This window comes from Drosophila bipectinata, chromosome 3R (assembly GCF_030179905.1).
Source record: "Drosophila bipectinata strain 14024-0381.07 chromosome 3R, DbipHiC1v2, whole genome shotgun sequence".
NCBI lineage: Eukaryota > Metazoa > Arthropoda > Insecta > Diptera > Drosophilidae > Drosophila > Drosophila bipectinata.
The window spans coordinates 18,310,607-18,334,947 of NC_091739.1; the positions used below are offsets into that span (position 1 = coordinate 18,310,607).

Consider the following 24,341-nt stretch of genomic DNA (forward strand, 5'->3'; position numbering starts at 1 on the left):
AATTTAAATGAAATAGACGGATACATACTCTTATTTTCATACTGTATCATGTTATTTTTATTTAAATTTATTTCTAAATCGGGAAAAGCCAGATCCGTATCATAGCAATACTTAAAAAAAGCTCAATTGGCAACACTGTTTTGGAACAGCTGATCTCAGGGCTGCACAATCGCCGGTTGACGCACACAGCTTTGCATTCAACAATATCAGCAAATTTTTGTTTTTAATTTTTGCATGCCCGGTCCACAACATAGACAACAAGCTGCAGCATGGGCATACTCGAGAAAATTGCTGAAATCGAGCGAGAAATCGCCCGAACCCAGAAAAACAAAGGTAAGTCAAATATCCCCAAGAAGTGAGCAACTTCATCTTTGGGAATTCGCCGCGCTGGCCATCGGAATTTAGGTTAGAATCTGAAAAAAATATAAACTTAATATGAATGTCTAAATCCAACCCACAGCCACCGAGTACCATTTGGGCTTGTTAAAGGCAAAATTGGCCAAATACCGCTCCCAGTTGCTGGAACCGTCGAAAAAGGGCGAGAAGGGCGAGGGATTCGATGTCCTCAAAAGTGGTGATGCCAGGGTGGCTTTGATTGGTTTTCCCTCAGTGGGAAAGTCCACTATGTTGTCCACCTTGACCAAGACCGAATCAGAAGCAGGTAAGTCCTGGAAGGGCTATCCTACGCTCAATATTTGTAACCAGATTCTACTCTAATCTTCGCCAGCCAACTACGAATTCACAACATTGACCTGCATTCCGGGCGTGATCGAGTACCAGGGCGCCAATATACAGCTATTGGATTTGCCCGGAATAATTGAGGGTGCCGCCCAGGGTAAAGGGCGTGGTCGACAAGTTATTGCCGTGGCTCGAACTGCCGACTTGGTTCTTATGATGTTGGATGCCACCAAGCCAAATGTTCACCGGGAGCTGCTGGAGCGGGAGTTGGAATCTGTGGGCATCCGGTTAAACAAGCGAAAGCCCAACATTTACTTTAAGCAGAAGAAGGGCGGTGGCTTGAGTTTCAACTCCACCTGTTCACTGACACGCTGCAACGAGAAAATGGTACAGACCATCCTGCACTCCTTCAAGATCTTCAACGCTGAGGTCCTCTTCCGCGAGGACTGTACCGAGGATGAGTTCATCGACGTGGTCACCGCCAATCGCGTTTATTTGCCCTGTCTGTATGTCTACAACAAGATTGATCAGATTTCCATTGAGGAGGTGGACAGACTGGCGCGCCAGCCGCACTCCATTGTTGTTAGTTGCAACATGAAGCTAAACCTGGACTACATGCTTGAGGCACTCTGGGAGGCGCTACAGTTGATTAGGGTCTACACAAAGAAGCCAGGAGCACCGCCAGACTTTGACGATGGACTTATTCTCAGAAAGGTACAGATCCAAACCAGAAAACTAAACTAAAAATAATTAAAATATTATTATTTTCGTAGGGCGTCAGTGTGGAACACGTTTGCCACGCCATCCATCGCACACTGGCGGCGCAATTCAAGTACGCTCTGGTTTGGGGCACCTCCACCAAGTACTCTCCACAGCGCGTCGGCATATCGCATGTGATGGCCGACGAGGACGTCATCCAGGTGGTGAAGAAGTAATAATTGTTGCAGCTGAAATATATATTCTATCATAACCGACCCCGAAAGCCTAGACTCACTTGTACATAACGATTTTATTGAAACTCGAAAACAATCACTTATAAATTTCATTTAGAGGCAGCATTACCCGCCGTGTTGGCTGCCGTAGCTGCTGCATAGGATTTGTTCAGACTACTAATGGCCGAAATGTTGGAAAAGGGCGTCGGACCGCTGCTTATTCTCTGCGGTTCCGCGGAGGGCAGCGGCGGGTTGTCGATTCGTTCAAACACGTTGGTGGCGTCTCTTAAGCGGTAGCGCCTCAGATTCAGATAGTGTTCTTTCTGCTCTTCCACACGCTGGTGCAGCTCATGCAGTCTCCCCGCCAGCGATATAAAGCTTTCGTTGAGCTGCCGGAAACCACGCTTCAAATCCTCGGGGGAGATACTCTGCGGATTGGACAAGGCGTGCATATGACGCTCTGTAAGGGCAATCTGCTGACGGAACGCGACCAAATCCAGCTCATACTTTGCCACCAGGCACTGGAAGTACTGGAACGGAGCACTGTGCTCAAACTGCAAGCCCGCCGGGGTGTCCTGCGTGCGTTGCGCCATTTCCAAGGACTGTATTGCCTTGGACGTTTCTTGTCGCAAGAGCCGGATCTGCTGGTTGTTGCCCTCCACCGAATTGGACATATTCTGCAGGGCCCACTTTAGGTTGGTAATCTCATGGGCCACATTGGTGAACTTCGACGTGGAGGTCCTACCAATATCCGAAGATGTAGTCTTTTGCTGCTTTATGTAGGCTTTCAGGGCGTCTACTGTCTTGACTATTTCATCGGGCACTTGAGTCTCCTTGATCTTGATACCATCCTGCTTGTTATCACCCAACTTGGGTTGCGTGGCGCTCACATCAATACCTCCCAATCCCACGAAAGCTGTAGGAGCTGGAGCAGCCGCTTGGGCGGCCGGCTTTCCGAAAATTCCGCCAGTGCCGAGAGCCGTCGTGGAAGTGCTTCCTCCTAGTTTCAGACCTGTTTGGAAGGGCTGCGCCGTGGCTGTCGTCGTCGTAGTACTGAAATTTAAACTGGCCGCTGTTGTAGTTTGTGGCTTTCCAAAGGCAAAGGATCCAATTCCGGTACCTAAAGCTGCCGGCATAGCTGCTGCAGCCGTGGTTGCCGTTGCACCAAATCCAAAAGCTGGAGGGGCTGTGGTTGGAGCTGTCGTAGCTGGTGTGGCGAAGGAGAACGTGGGCGCCACGGTAGCCGTGGGTGCAGCGGCCCCGAAAGCTGGCGCTTGCGTAGCAGCTGGTGTTCCAAAGGCGGGTGCCGCAGCTGATGGGGCACCAAAAGATGGCGTCGAGGTAGCAGCTCCAAACGCTGGTGCAGCTGTAGCGGCTCCAAACGCTGGCGCAGCTGTAGCAGCTCCAAACGCGGGTGCGGCCGACGCTGCAGCTCCAAAGGCTGGTGCAGTGGTAGCTGCTCCAAAGGCTGGTGCGGTTGTAGCTGCTCCAAAGGCTGGCGCGGCCGACGCTGCTGCTCCAAAAGCGGGTGCTGCAGCCGGAGCTCCAAATGCTGGGGTGGCAGATGCTGCTCCAAACGCCGGCGGAGCCGTGGTCGTTGCTGGTCGCGCGCCAAAACTAAAAGCGCCTGCGGCTGGCGCTGCGCCTCCTAATCCTGCATTGGTAGTAGGTGTGAACGAAAAGGACATCTTTAGGTAGACGGCCCGGCTATTCTCACTGCTAATTTACGGATAATTTACTATTCTTTCAATGAAATTGTGAAATTGTAAAAAGGGAAACTGTAGAATGAGCGTTCGACTAGAGGTGTGTGTGAGGTAAGCAATCGAATATCGATAAAAATCAACAGTTCCACAGCGCCATCATGTGGTGACAACTAAATGGATGGTAATCCGTTGACTTGAATCCGATAGAAAAGTATTTTACTTAAGCTTTGGCACAAGGTAAACTTATTGAAGAAAAGGTATTCATTTTTCGTTGATAAAGGGTTGGTACCAAAGGTAAGCTGATATTCCCGCCAATTGGTTGGTTATTACAAACCAGCTGATGTTCACGATAGAAATTGGACGCTGCTCGATAGTTGGCAAACTATCGATTCAGACGCACACCACCTCGCCTGCACCGTGGTGAGTTTGCGTGTCTGTGTGAGTCGTCATATGACAATTTTCACATTCGTTGATATTAATTCCCCGTCGTCACTTGCTTTTTTCGACTTGCACAGTACACCACGGCGTATTAGTTAAAAAAAAAAATATGGCCAGCCAAACGCAGGGAATCCAGCAGCTGTTGGCTGCCGAGAAAAAGGCAGCCGAGAAGGTCGCCGAGGCCCGTAAACGTAAGTTTCGTTATATTTATTGGAATTACTTTCGTTCCAATTGGAAGAAATAGCAAATCGGTTTTTTCACCACCTTCTTTGGTCACCACCCGCCCCTCTATCGACGTTATGTGGGGTCACATGATGTGGTGGAAAAAAAGTAAATACCTGGAGTTTAACTAACTTGTGATCTTTTTTCTGTTCCCAAAGGCAAGGCAAGGAGATTGAAGCAAGCCAAGGACGAGGCGACCGAGGAGATCGAGAAGTTCCGTCAGGAGCGTGAGCGCGCCTTCAAGGAATTCGAGGCCAAGGTAGGTCGAGCTCCAATATCTTTATACACTCAAGGCCAAAATAATAGCAAAGCCCTAAACTATCCAAACAAATTTAAAAGGAAAAATTAATTGAGATCGTATCTTTTTTATTTATTAATGAATCTGCGAATTATTCAGTTAATTTTTAATTATTCTTTTACTTCTCTGTTATAATCCACTAATTGTAAAATTTTTCCCTTACAGCACATGGGCAGCCGGGAGGGTGTTGCTGCCAAGATCGATGCCGATACCCGTGTGAAGCTGGCTGATATGGATAGGGCCATCCAGACCCGCAAGGAACCCGTTATCCAGGAGATCCTGCAGTACGTCTACAACATCTCGCCCGAGGTCCACAAGAACTACAACCAAAAGTAAATTTTTTGTAAAGTGTAGCCAAAAAACCAAGTGGCGACGCACTGCACTTTAAATTCGATGTCCACGTTCAAACTCTAATCCATAATTTAGCCCCGTAATAATAGTGGTTACTTTACTGAAACACTGCTGTATTATTATTCCATACATTAAAGTGAAAATTCGTTGTTGTTCTATGTAAAATCGAATGAGTTGAGCAGTGTCTCTTTCTCAGCGTTGGTATTATATTTTTGTTTTGTTTCAACTTAATACACGTTGTTTTATTTGACCAGTCATGAGTTTTATTTTTGAGATTCTGGGATTTCTAAGATTATCGATTATCACCAGATTTTAGATAAGCCTTGAGTTTTATAATTCTCCAGATAAATTGGAAATAATCAAAACTGTCTTAAAAATTTAAGTTTAAATAAATAACAGCATTAAAACGTATATGTATGTATTAAAACATTTAGTTTTATCATCTCCTGATAAGATATGAAATTTCGCGCTATACAATCGATAGTCCGATAATCGATAACGATTCCGTTTTTAAACTTGCCCTGTTTTTTGGTTTACCTTGTTTACCTGCATCCAATGCCGACGTGCCGAAAAATCCGGAAAAATGTTACGGCAGAATCTATTGGACCAGCTCAAGCATTTTATAGATACGGTTAGCAAAGGGCTCAGCAGTCCCCAGCTGCTGACGAGTCCCAATCTCATCAAGCTCGCGTGAGTAGCATTGCAGGGTCATGTCGTTCCCTCAAGTAATTCGGTTTGGATTTTTTAGGCTGAGCTTTCTGGAGGATCTGCCCGCCACGCGCGACATCGTATTCGAGTACTTCGCCCTGCTGGCCGAAATCAGCGTCCAGCTATATGTGTCACCGGAGATGGTGGACCAAAAAACCGGTATGCCCATCTCCCAGGTGAAACAGGGCGGGAATCGTCAGCAACAGCTCCGAGCAGCGGAGTATGAGAGCTTCAATATTGTTAAAACGGCGCTTCAAAGTCTCGTTTGGAAGGGTCCACCCGCCTGGCCCCCGCTGATAGCCAACTGGAGTCTGGAGCTTGTGGCAAAGCTATCCGATAAGTATACCCAACGGAGGATGACCATCACCGCGAGCTGCAACTACTGGCTGGAGTGCAGTGCCATGCATGGCCTTATGACTCTCATCAACAGCTGCTTCCGGAAACTGACCCAGCAGGAGGAGGAGGCCTGCGTGGAGATTATGCTCAATGCCTTTCACCGCTTCCCCATGACCTTTGACTGGATCGTGGCTCGGCTCGGCGGCTGTTTTCCATACAAAATCATCATGCAGATCCTGCAGTGCGGCATTAAAAGATTTGTGGATGACTACCGATGTCACTTGGACTCGGAAGCGGGGATTCTAGACTACATGACGTCCTGCCACGAACAGCATTTGCGAGCCGCCTTCCGAGAAATGTTGCGCGAGGGTTTTGCACCCAAAAAGCCACTAGATGTGGCGGTTGTGCCTTTCCTGCTTATCACCACCAACTACTCGGATGCGATTCTGCAGAGTTTGGTCAATGTTCTGGTAGAGATTTGTAAGTAGGGTCATCTAATCGTAAGCATTTTCTCACTTTGCTTGTACTCTCCAGATTCTGAAGAAATGTGCGATGTTATTGTCCAAAAGTCTCCCCTTTGGCTGAGCAACAAGATGTTTGCCGACATGCAGCCCACCTTGAACAATGCCGTTCTCCGGCTTAGCGAACACGGAGCTACGTTACTAATCACAGCCGCAAAAATGGCCGAGAGGTTCGTGTGGTGCCAGGACTTTTTGGACAACTCTTTGCAGGAATTGGAGCAGTGGGTGCTGAATCAGCGTAACTTTCCTCTGCTAGCCGACCTGGCATTCGAGGAAACCAAGTACATGCTATGGAAAAGTTGCCTCAGCCCTAATATCATTGAACAGCAAACAGCCGTGCGCTTGCTTCTGGTAGTCTGTAGGTGTCACCTAGTTATAAGACGCAGTTCAAATATAAATAATACTCTTTTTAGCTTCCCAGCACCCACATATCTACTACCAGACCATATCCCAGCTACTGAGGAAATCCTATGGACAAAATCCCAATGGAATTGGCGCACTCATTCGACTGCTGGGTGGACAAAGCGGCATGGTGAATTTTCCCGGCTACACACAGGGCTTTAAAATGGTCCTCGAGGACATCACGCTGCATGTCCAGGTGAACAACCGGCTGCCAGTACCCCCCGGCACGCCTACCGAAGCGTTTAATACATTCTCCAACCTCAACATATTAGCCAAGTGAGAGCTCCTAATATATATTTCAAATATTGTATTATATCATGATCTTTTTTCAGAATGCACAAGAGCAAAAATGTGGCTCCCTATATAAAAGCTCCGCAGCTGAACCAGGCCCTCAACGAGTGCCTTCCCAAGATTATACAGATCTTTGACTGTACGGTCAACAAGTTGGTTCTAAGGATGGACAAGGATGCGGCGGAAAGAAGTGCGTTGAAGTTTAAGGAGCAGCAAGCGAACAACAACAATAACCACGTCTACAATGGAAAGGAATACGGAAAGCGACCCAAGCTGGAACCGGTGGAAGTAGAGGAGGAGCAGGATGAAGACGCCTCCCGCATGCGATTAGCGCATCTCATCGTAGATTTGCTAAACAACATTGAAGCTGGCAGCCGAACGAATGTCCTGCGCACGCCGCTGGTTCTAAAACTAGCCATGCTCAGCGTCAAGTATTTCTTTGTAGGCCTCACCGAAAAGAGTGAGTATTGATCTACATTTGCCATTAACCTATCACTAATATACCTTTATATAACTCCTAATAGCTGTCATCCGACGAGCAGCAGCTTCGCATCGTTCGTTTTCATTGCTGCAGCGTCAGTGCTCCGCGAGAAAAATTGCCAGAACTGTTTGCCTAAGGGAGTTGGTGGAGGGAGCCCTCTTCTATCATGGCCATTTGCTGGGTCAGCTGGAGGAGTACGAACTGGATGAGCTGCAGATTCCGGAGCAGGAGTTGCTCATTCTGCAAAACCTGCACACCAGTTCTGGCGCCAATTCGAATCGTTCTGTGCTGCACTCCGGCATCATTGGCCGAGGTCTGCGACCTGTTCTGCCCAACAACAACCGAAGCTGCGACGCTGAAAAACAGGCCTTGTATCTCAAGGCACTGAATGCCTGCTGCGCGGATCTGGAAAAGCCAAACAATGTGGAAGGCTACTCGCTGGTTTCACTCCTCTTGGTCGAGCTTGTTTCCACGGATGTCATGTACAATGGTCTGCCCTTTCCGGACGAAGAGTTCACCAAGGTCACAATGGAGCGGGATATGCAGATCCGAAGGGCATTCATCACCTCGCCAGTTTTGTGGGCCGTTCTGGGGCTAATCGCCGGCCACCGTCCTGCACTTTGTTACTCTTCGGTACTCCTAAGAGCACTGTGTGCCACCTGTTTGCATCATTGGCGGGGCAAGAATGGTAAGAATGGCTGTAAAATCTTAATTCTCTTTTCTTTAAAACTATTCTTAATTTTTCAGTCAACAAGTTCCAACCCACCTCTGCCAATGACGAGCTTATGCTGTGCACAAAAAAGCTGTTGCAACTTTTGGCCATGAGCCAACTGATCCCGCCACCTCTTACCAGCCTTCATATCATTATCGATCACTTTGAATCAGCCGAGGTTTGTTCTTTGTAGATCCTTTAAAGCATTCCAAATACCTAATAGCTTAATTTTTATTTAGATTGCCTTGCTCCTGCGCGAGTGCATCTGGAATTACCTGAAGGATCACGTGCCCTCGCCGGCCCTTTTCCATGTGGATAACAATGGTCTCCACTGGCGCAATACCAGCACCCAGCTGGCCAGAGTACCGCCGCAGTATGTGGACACATTGCGGCATTTAATGCAGCGGAAGCTCTCTACATTGGGGAGACACTACCATCAGATGTTTATCATGGGCGAGTTGGCGGAGAATAGGAGCGAGCCGGATCCCACGGCACGATTGCAAATCGTGGAACTAGAATAAGCAGCCGTAGTTAGCTAGCCTAATCTTTTGTGTGTGCGTGAATGTGGATGCCAATGTGGATATGTGGATATGGATGAGATGGATTGGAAAGTCTGGATTGTGGAATTGTAGAGTGTGCGATGTGTGCAAACTAAATGCAGTGTTTGTATTTGATCTTTAATGGGTTCTTTTATTTTCGATTCAGTGGTTTGTAAATTAAAATCTCAACCTAGGCCTTTTGCAAATACTGACCAGCAGTTATTGTACTGACGGCGCCTGAAAATCGCATCAGTTATTATGTGTGTGTGATTTAGAATATAACGAAGCCAACAACAATTTCATTTGAACATGTTATCAATGGGCGGGAAGTTGCCCACCATCTCCTCAGGATAAGGAGCTGCTCCTCCCTCCTATTCATCATGCTCCTCCTCCCCTTCCAGCGATCCACCGCTGCCTTCAGTACATTCATTCATTAACGACTAATTTACGCATTCATTTCATCTTCATATAATACACAGTATTGTCACATGGATATTTTAGCTGTCATGTCGATAGCTCCCAAGCCAGCTAACTTTGAGTTGGCGCCGCCGGGTGCTCCTGGTAAGAGGTGTTCCTGGCGCACCTAATTGGTTTCTAATCGGATACAAAATACTTGGCGAATGTAGGACAAAAAGAAAAAAAAAGGAAAACGGGAAAACAAAACCAAAAAGTTGCTCACAATTTGTTAACAAAGTTATTACACTCGAATTACTCTTAGCGGCTATTTGAAGTGGGAAGTAGCTTCCCATCCGCCTACGAGGTGCGGCAGTGACTCAGTTTACGCACGGAGATGCAGGAAGTCAGCTTCTTGGCGCGTCTCTTCAGCGCCGATCCTTTCTTCTTTACTGGAGCCTCCTCCCTGCTGCCGTTGCTAATTGAATGACCAGCGGCAGCGGCTGCTGCAGCACTAGTCGTGGGCGGCTCGTAGGCGTGGTAGGCGGCAAGAGTTGCCGCTGACTGTTTGGATCGGATCTCGGAGGCGGCGGCTGCAGCTTGCCGGGCGAGCTCCTCTGCAAAAAGAAACAGAAATGTTTAGATTTCTGCGACATGGAAGAGAAGATCCTTTATACTCACGGTTGACGTCGTGCTCGGTGAAGTAGACATCTTCCTGCTCGCTGCCGTAATGGTAGGCTTCCAGGTATGGGAGCACCGTGGAATTGCGGTACTTGTCACCCTTCAGCGGGGGAATGGGTATCGGTGGGCCGGTCACTGGCGGGGCGGACATAAACCAACTAGGAAGTGCATAGATTATTACGGAGCTTCATGGATATATGTGTTTAAACTCACGTGTCCTTGCGAATCTCTTGGAGAGATAGACGTTTACTGGGATCAGCCTGCAGCATGCCCAAGATAAGCCTGGCAAAGTCAGCGTCCAGCTCGTAAAGCCACTCTGGCGCCACCCACTGACCACGTCCGATGTTCTCCAGCAAGCGGTATATGTTGTCGCCCTCAAAGGGATACAGTCCAGTGGCCAAGTTGTACCTAGAAAAATCAAGAGGATTTCAGGTTTTGAGATGCATATGATCAGAGGGATTTAGCTTACAGGGTCACTCCGCTGCTCCAAATGTCAACCTTGAAGCCGGCGAAGGTTTCGTGTCCATTGGCTATCTCGGGAGGTTGAAAGGCCGGTGAACCCTGGCCCGTTGTGCAGGTGTCATCTGGCGCAAAGAGGTCCAGCTGCTCGGCCACCCCAAAGTCAGATATTTTCAAGGTCTGATCCAGGGAAAGCAGCAGGTTTCCGGGCTTGATGTCCTTGTGGATGACCCGACAGCTATGCAGATACTCCAGTCCATCAACCAGCTGGTGGAAATAGCCGTGCGCCTGAAAGAGCGGCATTTTTTTGTCCGCCTGGTAGTCCACCATCTCCTGCAGCCCACCCACGCAGTACTCCATCACAAGGTACATCTTTTGCTTCTCCTCGTTGTAGAGCACGTCCACCAACTCGACTATGTTTTCGTGCTTCAGCTGCTTCAACAGGTGAATCTCGCGGGTGACATTCTGCTCTCCATTCGGAATTCTTCGCAGCTTTCTCTTTGTTAGGATCTTGACCGCCAGTCGAACGAGGTTCTCAGAGTTCATGGCCTCCTTCACTTTGCCATAAGATCCCTCGCCCAGCACATCGCCCATTATGTACTTGCCCACCATCTTGATGTTCTTCTTCTTTTGCTGATAAATGATGTCCTGACTGTCGACACGATTAAAAAACATGTTGCCCATGTCCAAGGTCACCCGGTCAAGTGTCTCGATTTCATCATCGTCGAGCCAGGTGACCTGTGCATGTGGCTGCTCCTCATGATCATCCTGGGTGTAAAAGAGACCACCTCCAGCCCCAGGTGGTTCCTCGTCTTTGAGCTCAACAAAAGCCTCCTCTAGCTCTGAGCTTGTGTCGTAGTGGTAGTTCTTATTGGCCAGCATTACGGTCATCTCGTCGGGATCTTCATCGACCAGAGGATCTTTGTGATTCTCCAGCTGCTGAGCTCCTCCGCCGGTGTGATGATGTGCTGCCTTGACTTGTGAATACTCCATGGTGTGTACGGTCATCTGGACAGCCTGGGCCTCTGGTTGCTGCTGCTTTGGGGCGCTCCTCCACCTCCGATTCTATATTGTTCCGGCTGCTCCGTGGCCTCGGCGAGAGCTAGAACATTGCATAAACGCCCGAGCAACCAGCTCACATCGTACTTCGGCGGCTTTTGAGAGGATCCGGCGGCTCGAAATTGTGAAAACTATCGCGGAGTCGTATCGCAACGCTGGTCACCTGCTCCTCCGCCAAAAACACGCCTTTATCTCGCAATATCTCCTAATTTTTGGCAGTCAACTTGCACAATCACACACAGGTACCATCTGCAAGTTAGGGTCTTGTAATAGCTCTCTCGGTTTAGCCAACTCTGGGTGCAACTGCGTTTTTCATATAAATTTGTTAATTTCTGTGTTTACTCTCTTTCCGAAAATTGTTTAACAATTTTTTGTGGTAGGAACGCAGTACGGTCTCTCCAAATAGGCGACTGTTGTCCAATTTAATGAAAAACGCAGCTTGGTCCCACTAATTCCAGGGCTACAGACTTGACTGTTGCTGTATTTGTTTTTGTAAATGAGAAGAGAAGCGACAAAACAAAACTTGAAATTCAAAATAATATATTTGAATAACTCGTGTACGGATCAAACAAACACATAGTCATGGCCGCAGGGATAACCACCAAGGAGCGCCTGGAACGCCTGATGAATGCAAAGGCCCAGTTGGAGGCACAGATTGCCAAAAACGGAAACATTCTGGTCGCCGTAAGTAAAGTCGCGCATTCATCATACCCTCGGGTATGCTAAATGTATAGAACGTTTGGCCTGCCCAGTTAAGCAACTAAATAATAATATGCTTCTTCCAATGCAGAACGCCAATGTGGGCATGAACGGGCCACTGGTGGATGCGGAAGGCTTTCCACGCAATGACATCGATATCTACCAGGTTCGACAGGCCCGCCAGACCATCATTTGCCTGCAAAACGACCACAAGGAACTGATGAACCAAATTAGTAGCCTGCTCAACCAATATCACAGCGAAATAGCCACCACTGATCCCGAGCTGGTGAATCGCGCCTCTGCCCTAGGCTTGGATGATGATGACCGGTCTAAGGCCGGAGCTAATTTAACAAGTTTCGCGCCAGTTCGTTCCATCGTTCTGGTGAACCTAGTCAGCCCATATTCCCCTGCAGAAGAAGCTGTAAATATCATATAGCATAGTATCCCTCATATAGGTAAACCATCTAATTTAAATATCCGGTTTCAGGGACTTCGTGAGGGCGATGGCATCCTGCGTTTTGGCTCAATAAACAGTAATAACTTCAAGGGAGATCTCGCCCAGATTGGCGAGTTGGTTCGACACATGCAGAATCAAAACGTTGAACTGAAAGTGAAGCGTGGTGAACAGCAGCTGGACCTGATTTTGGTACCAAAGACCTGGAGCGGTCGCGGACTGTTAGGCTGCAACATCGTCTTGCCGCCCGAATCCATGGATGACTCTTAATTATCATACTGACCGCTTGACCCAAAAATGTTGGTCTAAATTGTTGAACATTGATTTTTAGTTAGGTAGACTGTTTTTAAATGCATTTCCAGGTCAATTTGGTTGGAGTCACGGTGTGTAGCTGACAGCCAGGTCAGTGTGCCAAGGAGCAGCATTTTAGAGTCAAGGCGAGAGACTGAATCCTATTTGACAATTTGAAATGCGAACGAATTCTTTTTTAATAAAAATAAATGGTTTTACTTCAAGTAAAATAACCAAGAACTTTATTAATCCCTATTTTAAATGGAACTTAACAAAAAAAGAACAATCCTATTCGAATTTTTAACAAATTAATTTCTGTATAAAAGTGTTTTTTATATAACAATATGAATACTAATAATAAAAGACTACTAGAATTTTTTACATAAGTTTACAGATTATTTGTGGGAAAAACTAATAACAATAAAGTTTTATTTAAAAAATCTTTATAAAATATAATCTAAATTATAAATAAATTCGTTATAATCTAATTCTAATTTTCTAAACTATGATTGCAACATGTTTTAAAATCATATACGCTTACGAATCTTGTAAAGCAACTAAATATTTCTAAAAGAAATTATGAAAATTTTTTTTTTTAGTTATAAATTATAGCTTTTTTTAAAAGGGCGCCAAAGAGTCTAGTACTAATGAAGAGTGAATTTATACCGTTTTTTTGCGTATGATGGCATTTGAGAAAATGCTTTAATTTGGTAACAATTTTTAAAAATTTTTTTAAATTAATTAATTTATAAAAAGTGCTCTCCTCCTCGATTCTCATGGGGGTTACTTAAGCGGGCTAAAATAATTGGAATTATTACTTTTTTTAATTTTTTAAAATTTTGTCGTTTTTTTTTCTTTTGTGTTTTTGTTGTTTGTAATTGTTTGATGTACGTTTTGGTTGTTGTAATTTTGTTATATTTAAGAAAATCATTGTTTTATTAATATTCTGTTATCTATATCTATGCATCTATATTCAATGGGACATAATCTTATAACATAAACTGCCACTTAATTGCAAGGGAAAATAAACATTGTCTCCACCCTAAATTACCGTTCTTTCTTGTATTTTAAGAAATTTAATAAATTATCATATTGTTTTCTTAAATTTTATGATTTCTTTCTTAAAGAAATACAACCAAGCATAAGTTTATTTCAAACATTGCGCTTAACAGTACCTTTTTAACATCCTGCCAAAAGCTCAGGAGCAACAGAGCCCAACGGAATTTTACCCGCGTCGGAGGCTGCTACCCGCTCTTGCTGCCCAGGAACTTTTGGGGGAGAGGCGGCAAAGGACGAAGTGAAGACAGAGGAAACAGGATCCATCCAGCAGCCGACTGTCAGTTTGTGCGCCGGAGCAGAGCTTACGCTTTTACGTTTACTGTCCGTCGAGAGCGCGTGCATTGCGGATGGGACGCGAAAGTGAGTTATCCTTATTCGCTGGCGACATAACTAGGACCCACAAGGAGCCAAATTACTGTAGTGAAAAAAAATGGTGGGCCGCGGCAGCATTTTCGTGTAATTAGAGTGACAAATCAAAGGATCTGTGGTGGAAAATTACGCCTGCAAATTACGTCCGAAAGGATACGGGATGTTGTGTATGTGCTTGAGTGTGCGTGCGTGCTTTACATAATGGAAGAAATTCTTCTTTTTTTCCCCGAAAGATATATGAGGGACGGGCAGGCAGGCTGGCAGGCAGGTTTCTCTTGATAGTGTCACTGTCATTGCCAGTGCATGAAGAGACAGAATCCAGCGGGGATGCTGTTCCCAAATAGCACAACAAACAATGCGGGAAAATCGCAAGTCTACTCCTTGCTTGAAATGGAAACTAACAAAAAAGTTAACTAAGGGCGGGCATCCTTTTGCTGGGAAAAAACCACCCCAACAAACCCCACATTTTTGGCTACACTCGATAAATTAAAAAAAAAGCATGTCTCTCTGGCGGTCCTTGTTCCTTGTGCGTGAGTGTACAATGTGTGTATGTGTATGCGTACGCTTCAACGCGCTTTGGACTTCTCACACACATACACGTGAATAATTCAGAGACACTGCAATGCTGCCTCATTGTTCATCAATAAAATGCCGTTAGATGGCCACACACACACACACAGTCACACATACCCATACACATATCCTTACTCCTTGGAGGAGCTTTCATTTTTCGGCGTCTCATTATCCTGTATGTTTGCTGAATTATTCAACAATTACAGCTGAGATTGCGCTTCACACGTTGTCAGTTTTTCCAGTGTGTCCACAAATCCTGCCGAAGGACACATGCAAATGAATTTTTCATTTCCATGTTTGTGTGGCGTACACAAAAAATAAAGTCAAAATTATCCTAACCCAGCATCCTAAAATCAAAAAGCTTGTAGTTGATTTCTTTGTTTTTGAAGAAAGAATTAAAAGATTCTCATAAATCTTTTACAAATTTTAAAATGTAGAAACATAATAAATGATAGTCAAGTTCAATATTTTCAAACATGCATTAGGAAAAACAAACGATAACCCATTTACCTATCAATAAGCTTGGTTTGAAAAGGATACTTTTCATACTCAGAGAACTAAATTTATTTTTCAACATATAAAAAATTAGAAACTAAAAAACCCCCTTTGAATAAAATCTAGCACAAATAAGAATTAAATCCTTTTTTTTTAAGTGCAGTAGTGTACTTAATATGTACACAAGGTGAGACAAAGTACAAAATGCAGTAACGAGCCAATATTGATGATGACAGATTAGAGTTGCAGCGCTATTTATAGACTAGCCGTTGAACCTAATTCAAGCCATTCCACGCAGGAAGCCGAAGGACACCGCCACATCAACAGCCTCACTCGGAAATAGTTTTCTCGGATGAATTATTCAGTTTTGCTGCGATGCAGCACGTCACTGGCAGCTACAACAGCCAGAAGCAGCATCAGCACCAGCACCAGCATCAGCAGAATCCTTGGGAGACCCGTCGCCCGCCAGCTATGAAGAAGTGAAACTGAAATTGGAACTGCAAGTGCAGAATGGCAGCAAGCAGCAAGAGCAGTGGAAGCACAAATAACGCAAGGACATGGACGGCACAACGCACGCGACGAGGACAAAGGCCCACGGCCTGTGACTGCGAGTGCTTCTGCAACAGAAATAAACGCCACCACCTCCTCCCTCGCAGCTAGCTGGCTAACTTTAGCCAGAAACCCCACGCCACCCCCGAGTGATATTATTTTTAATGAAATCAAAGTGCTAAGTGAGTTTGCCAAAAAGGCAGAGACTACAAACTATATACATATATATTCGACCGAACAGAGCTAGAGAGTGTGCTTAACCCAATTTGATAAGTTTGTCCTTTGATACGGGGAAAGCGGCAAGAGGCGAAAAGGTGGGCAGAATAGTCACAAAGGACATATGGATGACGGCGACCAGGTGAGCACCTGCAGTCGGGAGCAGCAGTTGAGAAAAGTGTACCACAAGCGGAGGCGACGCCACTAAATGCTGCATCCGCATCCATCAATCAACGACCACATACTCGCCTAAATGAAGAATGAAGAAACAAAATGTGCGCACGATATCCTTGATCGTGTGTACATTTACCTACTTGCTAGTCGGGGCCGCTGTCTTTGACGCCCTCGAATCGGAAACGGAAAAGCGTCGCTGGGAGGCACTGCAAGGTGAGTGCAAAAGCTGTACAGTGAACAAAATGTATAGCATACTTTTCAGCGTTATAATGGTGGCTTTGTGCTTGTACTTTTAAAATTGCATTTTTTTAAGAGTTTTCTTAAAAATATTAAAATTTTTATACTTTTAAACAATAAAAAGATTATCATTTTTCATATAAATAAAAATTGGAATGTACACAAGTGAGAAAACTAACCACCTCCTGAATCCAAGAATCCTGTGTGTTATGTCACAAAACAAAAAATTATTCTACCACTTGCAGATGCCGAGGACATGATAATACGCAAATACAATATCTCGCAGGAGGACTTCAAAGTCATGGAGACTGTGGTGCTCAAATCGGAATCGCACAAGGCCGGCCAGCAGTGGAAGTTCACTGGTGCATTTTATTATGCAACCACGGTACTAACCACCATCGGTAAGTCCTTCAAACGTTAATAAAAAGGACAATGAATAATCATATGCCGGTTATTATTACAGGCTATGGACACTCCACCCCCAGCACAGTGGGCGGGAAGCTCTTCACCATGTGCTATGCCATAGTGGGGATTCCCCTGGGCCTCGTTATGTTCCAGAGCATCGGAGAAAGAGTGAATAGACTGAGCAGGTCAGTTTTTTGAATATAAATAGTTGGGAGTTGATTTTAATATCCTTTTTGTGCAGCTATGTTATCAAAGCGGTGCGCTCCTCGCTGCGCTGCAAACGGACCGTCGCCTCTGAGGTGGACCTCATCTGTGTTGTGACCACACTCAGTTCGCTGACGATAGCCGGCGGAGCTGCGGCCTTTTCGAGATTTGAGGGTTGGAGCTACTTTGATTCAGTATATTACTGTTTTATTACTTTAACTACAATAGGTGGGCTTTATAGCATTTCAATTAAGAAGAAACTGCAACTTTTTAATATTTTTCAGGATTTGGCGACATGGTAGCCCTGCAAAGGGACAACGCACTGAATAGGAAGCCCGAATACGTGATGTTCGCACTGATATTTATACTATTCGGCCTGGCCATTGTGGCCGCATCGCTGAACTTGTTAGTACTTAGGTTTGTTACAATGAATACCGAGGACGAGCGTCGCGACGAAGCCCAGGCCATGCAGGTGAGTTCACCGACCTGGAGCGAGAAGTATTTCGAGCAAATCATGCCATTTATTACTGTAGACTTGAGGACTCTTTTGACCTTTTTTTTAAGTGTATGCCACTTCGTACGAATATCAGAACTCGCTGCGACTAAGCTTCCCCCTTTGCTAGTCAACCGCTTTTATCTACCGTTTATCCTAATTCCAACGCTCCACTTTAACATAATATAGATTCCATAATATTATTACTACGATTTTGTAATCTATTTTTTGTAATCTAATCTCGAATAGCTTCCATCTGTCTCATAAAATCCTATAGTTTTTAATAAAATCTGCTTGCTATTTTGCTGCACCCTAATGGCTAATTCTTAATATTGCACCTTCGGTTTCTATTTTCGATATTTTTACGATATTATACCAATGTTTTGAACCAATTAATTTATAAAATTTATTCAATGCAGGCCCAATGCGAGACCAACTCAATTTAAATCGAAATAAATATATAATATGTTTTCTTTTTTCGGCATTTTTTCGGTTGCTTTTGACTTTACGAAACGAAAACGTATACGAAATGAATCAAATGCAAAACGCGAGCTTAGTTTATGTCCAAGTCCAGTTTATGGACCAATGAGGTGATTGCGGTTTTTCAGATTTCAATATTCTTGACTCAAATACTTATAATCCAAAACACAAACTGTACTTTACCACCTGGTTTCTCAACCACACTTCTAAGCCACAAAGAAACGAAAAAGAAAGCCAGCACCCACACCCATCCATCCACCAGTCTGTCACACGAACACAATTCCTCAGCTTTCAACGCTATAAACTCGTACTCAACCCACTCGGAATTTGCATACCCCTTGAAAATGACGGTAATTAACGTTGACACCCCGTTGCAGGCGCTGCAAGTGGCTGTGAAGCTGGAGGGCGATGTGATAACATCCAACGGATCCATTCTGAGCGGCTACGAGGGACACGACGGCCAGTCGCTGAACGGCACCAACACCTCGTCCATGTGCTCGTGCCACTGCATGTGTCTTAATGGGAACCGACATAAAAAGTATGTAATCGCACCGGGCCATATTCCACATCGGATGATTAGGAAGAGGCTTAGGAATAGGCCAATTTACGGTGCACTTTTTAGCCATATGATATGGGAGAGTGGATAAGGGGGCATTCAGTTAACTTGCCACCCATAATGCGGGTGCTCCACACTGTCTGAGTGCTCTCGAAAGCCCTTTGACCTTCCACTTTGCGGGATGACCTTTAATCTTTTCCTTTTTCATTAAGCTGGGTGTCATAACCCTGCTTGAAATGTATTTATCTAAAAGTTTACATTTTTCTTTTCAATTTTGTATTTAAATGGGATTTGTTAGTTAATTATTTTAGAAATATTATGTTTATACCCTTGCAAAGGGTATTATCATTTTGGAGTGAAGAAGACATCTCCGACCATACAAACTATATAATAATGATCAGCCTCACCTGAGTTGATATAAACATGTTTCTCTGTCTGGGGAAGATATAGCAATCACTGTGGGCCATGTAGGAGAAAACCCTTTTTTAAGGGATTCCACCAGGAAAATGGACAAAAAATCTAAAAAATATTTTGTCTCAGGATTTTGATGCAAAATGGTGGAGAATCGATCTAGAAATCGTTTAAAGTACTCCGCTTTAGAATCGGATGAGAATTGGGGAAGATATAGCCATCACTGTGGGCCATATAGGGGAAAACCGCATTTTTAAGGGATTCCACCAGGAAAATGGACAAAAAATCTAAAAAATATTTTGTCTCAGGATTTTGATGCAGAATGATGGAGAATCGGTCTAGAAATCCTTTAAGATACTCCGCGTGAGAATCGGATGAGAATTGGGGAAGATATAGCCATCACAGTGGACCCTATAGGGGAAAACCTCATTTCCAAGGGATCTCATCACGAAAAATGGACAAAAAATCTAAAAAATATTTTGTCTCAGGATTTTGATGCAGAATGATGGAGAATCGATCTAGAAATCGTTTAAGGTACTCCGCTTTAGAATCGGATGAGAATTGGGGAAGATATAGCCATCACAGTGGACCCTATAGGGGAAAACCTCATTTCCAAGGGATCTCATCACGAAAAATGGACAAAAAATCTAAAAAATATTTTGTCTCAGGATTTTGATGCAGAATGATGAAGAATCAATCTAGAAATCGTTTAAGGTACTCCGCTTTAGAATCGGATGAGAATTGGGGAAGATGTAGCCATCACAGTGGATCCTATAGGGGAAAACCTCATTTCCAAGGGATCTCATCACGAAAAATGGACAAAAAATCTAAAAAATCTTTTGTCTCAGGATTTTGATGCAATATGATGGAGAATCGATCTAGAAATCGTTTAAGGTACTCCGCTTTAGAATCGGATGAGAATTGGGGAAGATATAGCCATCACTGTGGGCCATATAGGGGAAAACCCCATTTTCAAGGGATTCCACCAGGAAAAGGGACAAAAAATCTAAAAAATATTTTGTCTCAGGATTTTGATGCAGAATGCTGGAGAATCGATCTAGAAATCGTTTAAGATACTCCGCTTGATAATCGGATGAGAATTGGGAAAGATATAGCCATCACTGTGGGCCATATAGGGGAACCCCCATTTTTAAGGGATTCCACCAGGAAAATGGACAAAAAATCTAAAAAATATTTTGTCTCAGGATTTTGATGCAGAATGATGGAGAATCGGTCTAGAAATCCTTTAAGATACTCCGCGTGAGAATCGGATGAGAATTGGGGAAGATATAGCAATCACTGTGGGCCATGTAGGAGAAAACCCTTTTTTAAGGGATTCCACCAGGAAAATGGACAAAAAATCTAAAAAATATTTTGTCTCAGGATTTTGATGCAAAATGGTGGAGAATCGATCTAGAAATCGTTTAAAGTACTCCGCTTTAGAATCGGATGAGAATTGGGGAAGATATAGCCATCACTGTGGGCCATATAGGGGAAAACCGCATTTTTAAGGGATTCCACCAGGAAAATAGACACAAAATCTAAAAAATATTTTGTCTCAGGATTTTGATGCAAAGTGATGGAGAATCAATCTAGAAATCGTTTAAAGTACTCCGCTTTAGAATCGGATGAGAATTGGGGAAGATACAGCCATCACTGTGGACCCTATTGGGGAAAACCTCATTTTCAAGGGATCTCATCACGAAAAATGGACAAAAAATCTAAAAAATATTTTGTCTCAGTATTTTGATGCAATATGATGGAGAATCGATCTAGAAATCGTTTAAGATACTCCGCGTGAGAATCGGATGAGAATTGGGAAAGATATAGCCATCACTGTGGGCCATATAGGGGAAAACCCCATTTTTAAGGGATTCCACCAGGAAAATGGACAAAAAATCTAAAAAATATTTTGTCTCAGGATTTTGATGCAGAATGATGGAGAATCGGTCTAGAAATCCTTTAAGATACTCCGCGTGAGAATCGGATGAGAATTGGGGAAGATATAGCCATCACTGTGGGCCATATAGGGGAAAACCTCATTTCCAAGGGATCTCATCACGAAAAATGGACAAAAAATCTAAAAAATCTTTTGTCTCAGGATTTTGATGCAATATGATGGAGAATCGATCTAGAAATCGTTTAAGATACTCCGCGTGAGAATCGGATGAGAATTGGGAAAGATATAGCCATCACTGTGGGCCATATAGGGGAAAACCCCATTTTTAAGGGATTCCACCAGGAAAAGGGACAAAAAATCTAAAAAATATTTTGTCTCAGGATTTTGATGCAGAATGATGGAGAATCGGTCTAGAAATCCTTTAAGATACTCCGCGTGAGAATCGGATGAGAATTGGGGAAGATATAGCCATCACTGTGGGCCATATAGGGGAAAACCTCATTTCCAAGGGATCTCATCATGAAAAATGGACAAAAAATCTAAAAAATCTTTTGTCTCAGGATTTTGATGCAATATGATGGAGAATCGATCTAGAAATCGTTTAAGGTACTCCGCTTTAGAATCGGATGAGAATTGGGGAAGATATAGCCATCACAGTGGACCCTATAGGGGAAAACCTCATTTCCAAGGGATCTCATCACGAAAAATGGACAAAAAATCTAAAAAATCTTTTGTCTCAGGATTTTGATGCAATATGATGGAGAATCGATCTAGAAATCGTTTAAGGTACTCGGCTTTAGAATCGGATGAGAATTGGGGAAGATATAGCCATCACTGTGGGCCATATAGGGGAAAACCCCATTTTCAAGGGATTCCACCAGGAAAAGGGACAAAAAATCTAAAAAATATTTTGTCTCAGGATTTTGATGCAGAATGCTGGAGAATCGATCTAGAAATCGTTTAAGATACTCCGCTTGATAATCGGATGAGAATTGGGAAAGATATAGCCATCACTGTGGGCCATATAGGGGAAAACCCCATTTTTAAGGGATTCCACCAGGAAAATGGACAAAAAATCTAAAAAATATTTTGTCTCAGGATTTTGATGCAGAATGATGGAGAATCGATCTAGAAATCGTTTAAGATACTCCGCTTGAGAATCGGATGAGAATTGGGGAAGATATAGCCATCACTGTGGGCCATATAGGGGAAAACCCCATTTTCAAAGGATCCCATCACGAAAAATAGACACAAAATCTAAAAAATATTTTGTCTCAGGATTTTGATGCAAAGTGATGGAGAATCAATCTAGAAATCGTTTAAAGTACTCCGCTTTAGAATCGGATGAGAATTGGGGAAGATATAGCCATCACTGTGGACCCTATTGGGGAAAACCTCATTTTCAAGGGATCTCATCACGAAAAATGGACAAAAAATCTAAAAAATATTTTGTCTCAGGATTTTGATGCAAAGTGATGGAGAATCAATCTAGAAATCGTTTAAGATACTCCGCGTGAGAATCGGATGAGAATTGGGGAAGATATAGCCATCACTGTGGGCCATATAGGGGAAAACCTCATTTCCAAGGGATCCCATACAATGAGAATTAATAAGGATCTTCATACTATATCCAATCTTAACCGCATGGGTATATTCGTCTATATATTCGTCTCCGACCGAAGCTACCTTTTCTTCTTGTTTTATTCTTAATTTCATTATAATTATTTGTTTATTATTTTTTATAGGAAAATATACCAGCTCGTAAGCTTTAAGGCTTAATAAATAAATGCCAGATTGGTCCATTCCTAATCCTGCTTCATAAGATCGATGCAACCAAAAATTCAATTATTTTACTTAAAAATTTTGCAGAGAAAACCACTTTGGACGCAACAATGATGCAGAGTAAGCTTAAATGGCTTTAAAGATATTAGTTCTACTAAAAAATAAACATGAACTTTATAATGATTTTAATATCCTTACAGAAACCAATACAAGCTGCGTCGATCGCCCACGCACATCCGGCATCTGCTGCCGGAGGTGGTGCCCATGCAGGACCTAAACTACGACTACGATACCCAGAGCATGCACACCCTGGCTGATCGAGGAACCGTAGACAGCAGCTACATGGGTGTGGACATGGTGGACTCAACCACCCACGGGTCTCCGCTCCGACCACACAAACTACTGAAGCGTAATGTCTCGCTTTTGTCCTTCCGCATCTAGGATGAGAGACGACGGGCTCAGGATCAGGAAACTGGCGGTTCGGCTGAAACAACGAAGTGGCTGTCCATCCCGTGAAGCAGTGGAGCAGCTGCTCTCGCCCAAAAAAAAAAACGACTTACAAATCGAAAGTGATAACAAGGCTCTAATAGTAATTAAATACTAATTTAGATTCTCCGGCTGAATGTAGTACACGATGGATCCATCGGGTGGATGGATGATTCGATAATGTCCCCCAGGATGCTATTTGTGTGCATTTACAATGTGAATTAGAGCATAGTGCGTAAATCTATACATTTAGTGGACATGATAGAGACTAAACCTATACAATTGAATGTAAACCACTGCCATTTCCGAGCGATTGACCCTAAAACCGGGTCACCGTATGGAACGGCAAAGCTCACTAGTCCTCTAACTATTTTAATATCTAATTTCATTCAGAAAATCTCATAATAGAAAGACCTAAAACTTTTAGAGAAAGCCACTCAACCAATATATAAACTGATACTTTTTTCTTAAAAAATCCATAACATTTTTATCAGTTATTAGGTTGAAAACACATTTTCGAAATGTATCTGAACATTATTTATACGTATTATTATTTACAAATTTTCATTAAAATTATTTTTATTTAAATATTTTGGATCAAAACCGTATAAATGTAGTTGTATTTTAAGAATAAATGCTGTAAATATTCTATAGCCGATAAATGGTAGATAATGTTTAAAATCCATTTTATTCCGACTTATTATGATTACGTAATATTTAAAAACTTGATATTAGTTTACGATTACGGTGCGCATATTGTAGTTAGTATAGTCGCGCTGAAAGGCGACATCTCCAGCTCGATCTACCCAAGTGTCAAAAACGTAGCTAGAAGCCCAAATAGATACATATTTCAGGCAGTTCCAGTACTCCTGTGACTCCGCAATGTGCCAAAATATCTCATTCGTATGTGCGACAAAAAAAAATTAAATATCTTAAAGCCATACGTAAGTCCCCCAAGACCTTCCCCCCAGTCGCATTTATGCAAAGAATGCATTTAGTTATAGATGTAGATAATGACGAACCGAATTCCCAACACTTATTGCATCATTAATCCATTCCACGGATATTATTTTGCGGCATTTGCATTTAAAATTTAAATAGATTTTACAACATTTTACAAGTCGATGCATTTTCCCCCGAAAACTCAAAACCCATTGCTCACTCGAGACGTTAAACGCTTAAACAAAAAAAAAAGAACTCCTTTATCCTTATGTGCTTTGTATATAAATAGTATATGTATTTAAATTAATAAAAGTAATTACTTTAAATAACAATATGTATTGTTCAAACCGAAACTATGTCAG

At 43.4% G+C, this 24,341-nt stretch overlaps 7 protein-coding genes across 11 annotated transcripts; 5 read left to right on the plus strand and 2 right to left on the minus strand.

Moving 5' to 3' along the window:
• The first annotated feature begins 146 nt into the window (after positions 1-146).
• On the plus strand, positions 147-1,652 carry LOC108130542 (developmentally-regulated GTP-binding protein 2). Its single transcript, XM_017249041.3, has 4 exons — positions 147-333; positions 461-661; positions 728-1,392; positions 1,452-1,652. The coding sequence occupies exons 1-4, from the start codon at positions 270-272 to the stop codon at positions 1,611-1,613; spliced, it is 1,092 nt and encodes a 363-aa protein (XP_017104530.1). The 5' UTR covers positions 147-269; the 3' UTR covers positions 1,614-1,652.
• Positions 1,653-1,668: 16 nt separating this feature from the next.
• Positions 1,669-3,458, minus strand: Nup58 (nuclear pore complex protein Nup58). The gene has a single exon (XM_017249039.3). It carries the CDS (start codon positions 3,296-3,298, stop codon positions 1,721-1,723), a length of 1,578 nt encoding a protein of 525 aa, XP_017104528.2. The 5' UTR covers positions 3,299-3,458; the 3' UTR covers positions 1,669-1,720.
• A 311-nt stretch (positions 3,459-3,769) lies between these two features.
• On the plus strand, positions 3,770-4,853 carry Vha13 (V-type proton ATPase subunit Vha13). The gene is made up of 3 exons (XM_017249044.3): positions 3,770-3,942; positions 4,132-4,232; positions 4,437-4,853. The coding sequence occupies exons 1-3, from the start codon at positions 3,861-3,863 to the stop codon at positions 4,605-4,607; spliced, it is 354 nt and encodes a 117-aa protein (XP_017104533.1). The 5' UTR covers positions 3,770-3,860; the 3' UTR covers positions 4,608-4,853.
• Positions 4,854-4,959: 106 nt separating this feature from the next.
• Positions 4,960-8,754, plus strand: omd (integrator complex subunit 5 omd). The gene is made up of 8 exons (XM_017249037.3): positions 4,960-5,312; positions 5,371-6,146; positions 6,201-6,545; positions 6,601-6,865; positions 6,922-7,340; positions 7,405-8,049; positions 8,109-8,251; positions 8,313-8,754. The coding sequence occupies exons 1-8, from the start codon at positions 5,206-5,208 to the stop codon at positions 8,592-8,594; spliced, it is 2,982 nt and encodes a 993-aa protein (XP_017104526.2). The 5' UTR covers positions 4,960-5,205; the 3' UTR covers positions 8,595-8,754.
• Positions 8,755-8,892: 138 nt separating this feature from the next.
• Positions 8,893-11,153, minus strand: Lkb1 (Lkb1 kinase). 2 transcript variants are annotated; one of them, XR_011443237.1, is made up of 5 exons: positions 10,156-11,153; positions 9,900-10,094; positions 9,687-9,844; positions 9,292-9,622; positions 8,893-9,206 (listed from the first exon to the last, which is right to left on the minus strand). XR_011443237.1 is itself a non-coding variant. In XM_017249038.3 (4 exons), the coding sequence occupies exons 1-4, from the start codon at positions 11,151-11,153 to the stop codon at positions 9,366-9,368; spliced, it is 1,608 nt and encodes a 535-aa protein (XP_017104527.2). In that variant the 3' UTR covers positions 9,281-9,365. The 2 variants fall into 2 exon arrangements, 1 of the variants encoding a protein (XP_017104527.2); XM_017249038.3 differs by lacking the exon at positions 8,893-9,206 and having other exon boundaries at positions 9,281-9,622.
• A 593-nt stretch (positions 11,154-11,746) lies between these two features.
• On the plus strand, positions 11,747-12,893 carry LOC108130543 (26S proteasome non-ATPase regulatory subunit 9). Of its 2 annotated transcripts, XM_043211805.2 has the most exons (4): positions 11,747-11,888; positions 11,995-12,324; positions 12,391-12,656; positions 12,720-12,893. In XM_043211805.2, exons 1-3 carry the CDS (start codon positions 11,787-11,789, stop codon positions 12,625-12,627), a joined length of 669 nt encoding a protein of 222 aa, XP_043067740.2. In that variant the 5' UTR covers positions 11,747-11,786; the 3' UTR covers positions 12,628-12,656; positions 12,720-12,893. The 2 variants fall into 2 exon arrangements, with proteins under 2 accessions (XP_043067740.2, XP_017104531.2); XM_017249042.3 differs by having other exon boundaries at positions 12,391-12,893.
• A 1,082-nt stretch (positions 12,894-13,975) lies between these two features.
• Positions 13,976-23,532, plus strand: Task6 (TWIK-related acid-sensitive K[+] channel 6). 3 transcript variants are annotated; one of them, XM_017249018.3, is made up of 10 exons: positions 13,976-14,067; positions 15,443-16,296; positions 16,566-16,721; positions 16,784-16,910; positions 16,967-17,157; positions 17,214-17,401; positions 17,980-18,012; positions 18,280-18,440; positions 22,639-22,671; positions 22,752-23,532. In XM_017249018.3, exons 2-10 carry the CDS (start codon positions 16,170-16,172, stop codon positions 22,990-22,992), a joined length of 1,257 nt encoding a protein of 418 aa, XP_017104507.1. In that variant the 5' UTR covers positions 13,976-14,067; positions 15,443-16,169; the 3' UTR covers positions 22,993-23,532. The 3 variants fall into 3 exon arrangements, with proteins under 3 accessions (XP_017104507.1, XP_017104509.1, XP_070138161.1); XM_017249020.3 differs by having other exon boundaries at positions 14,016-14,243; XM_070282060.1 differs by lacking the exon at positions 17,980-18,012 and having other exon boundaries at positions 14,016-14,243.
• Positions 23,533-24,341: the final 809 nt, after the last annotated feature.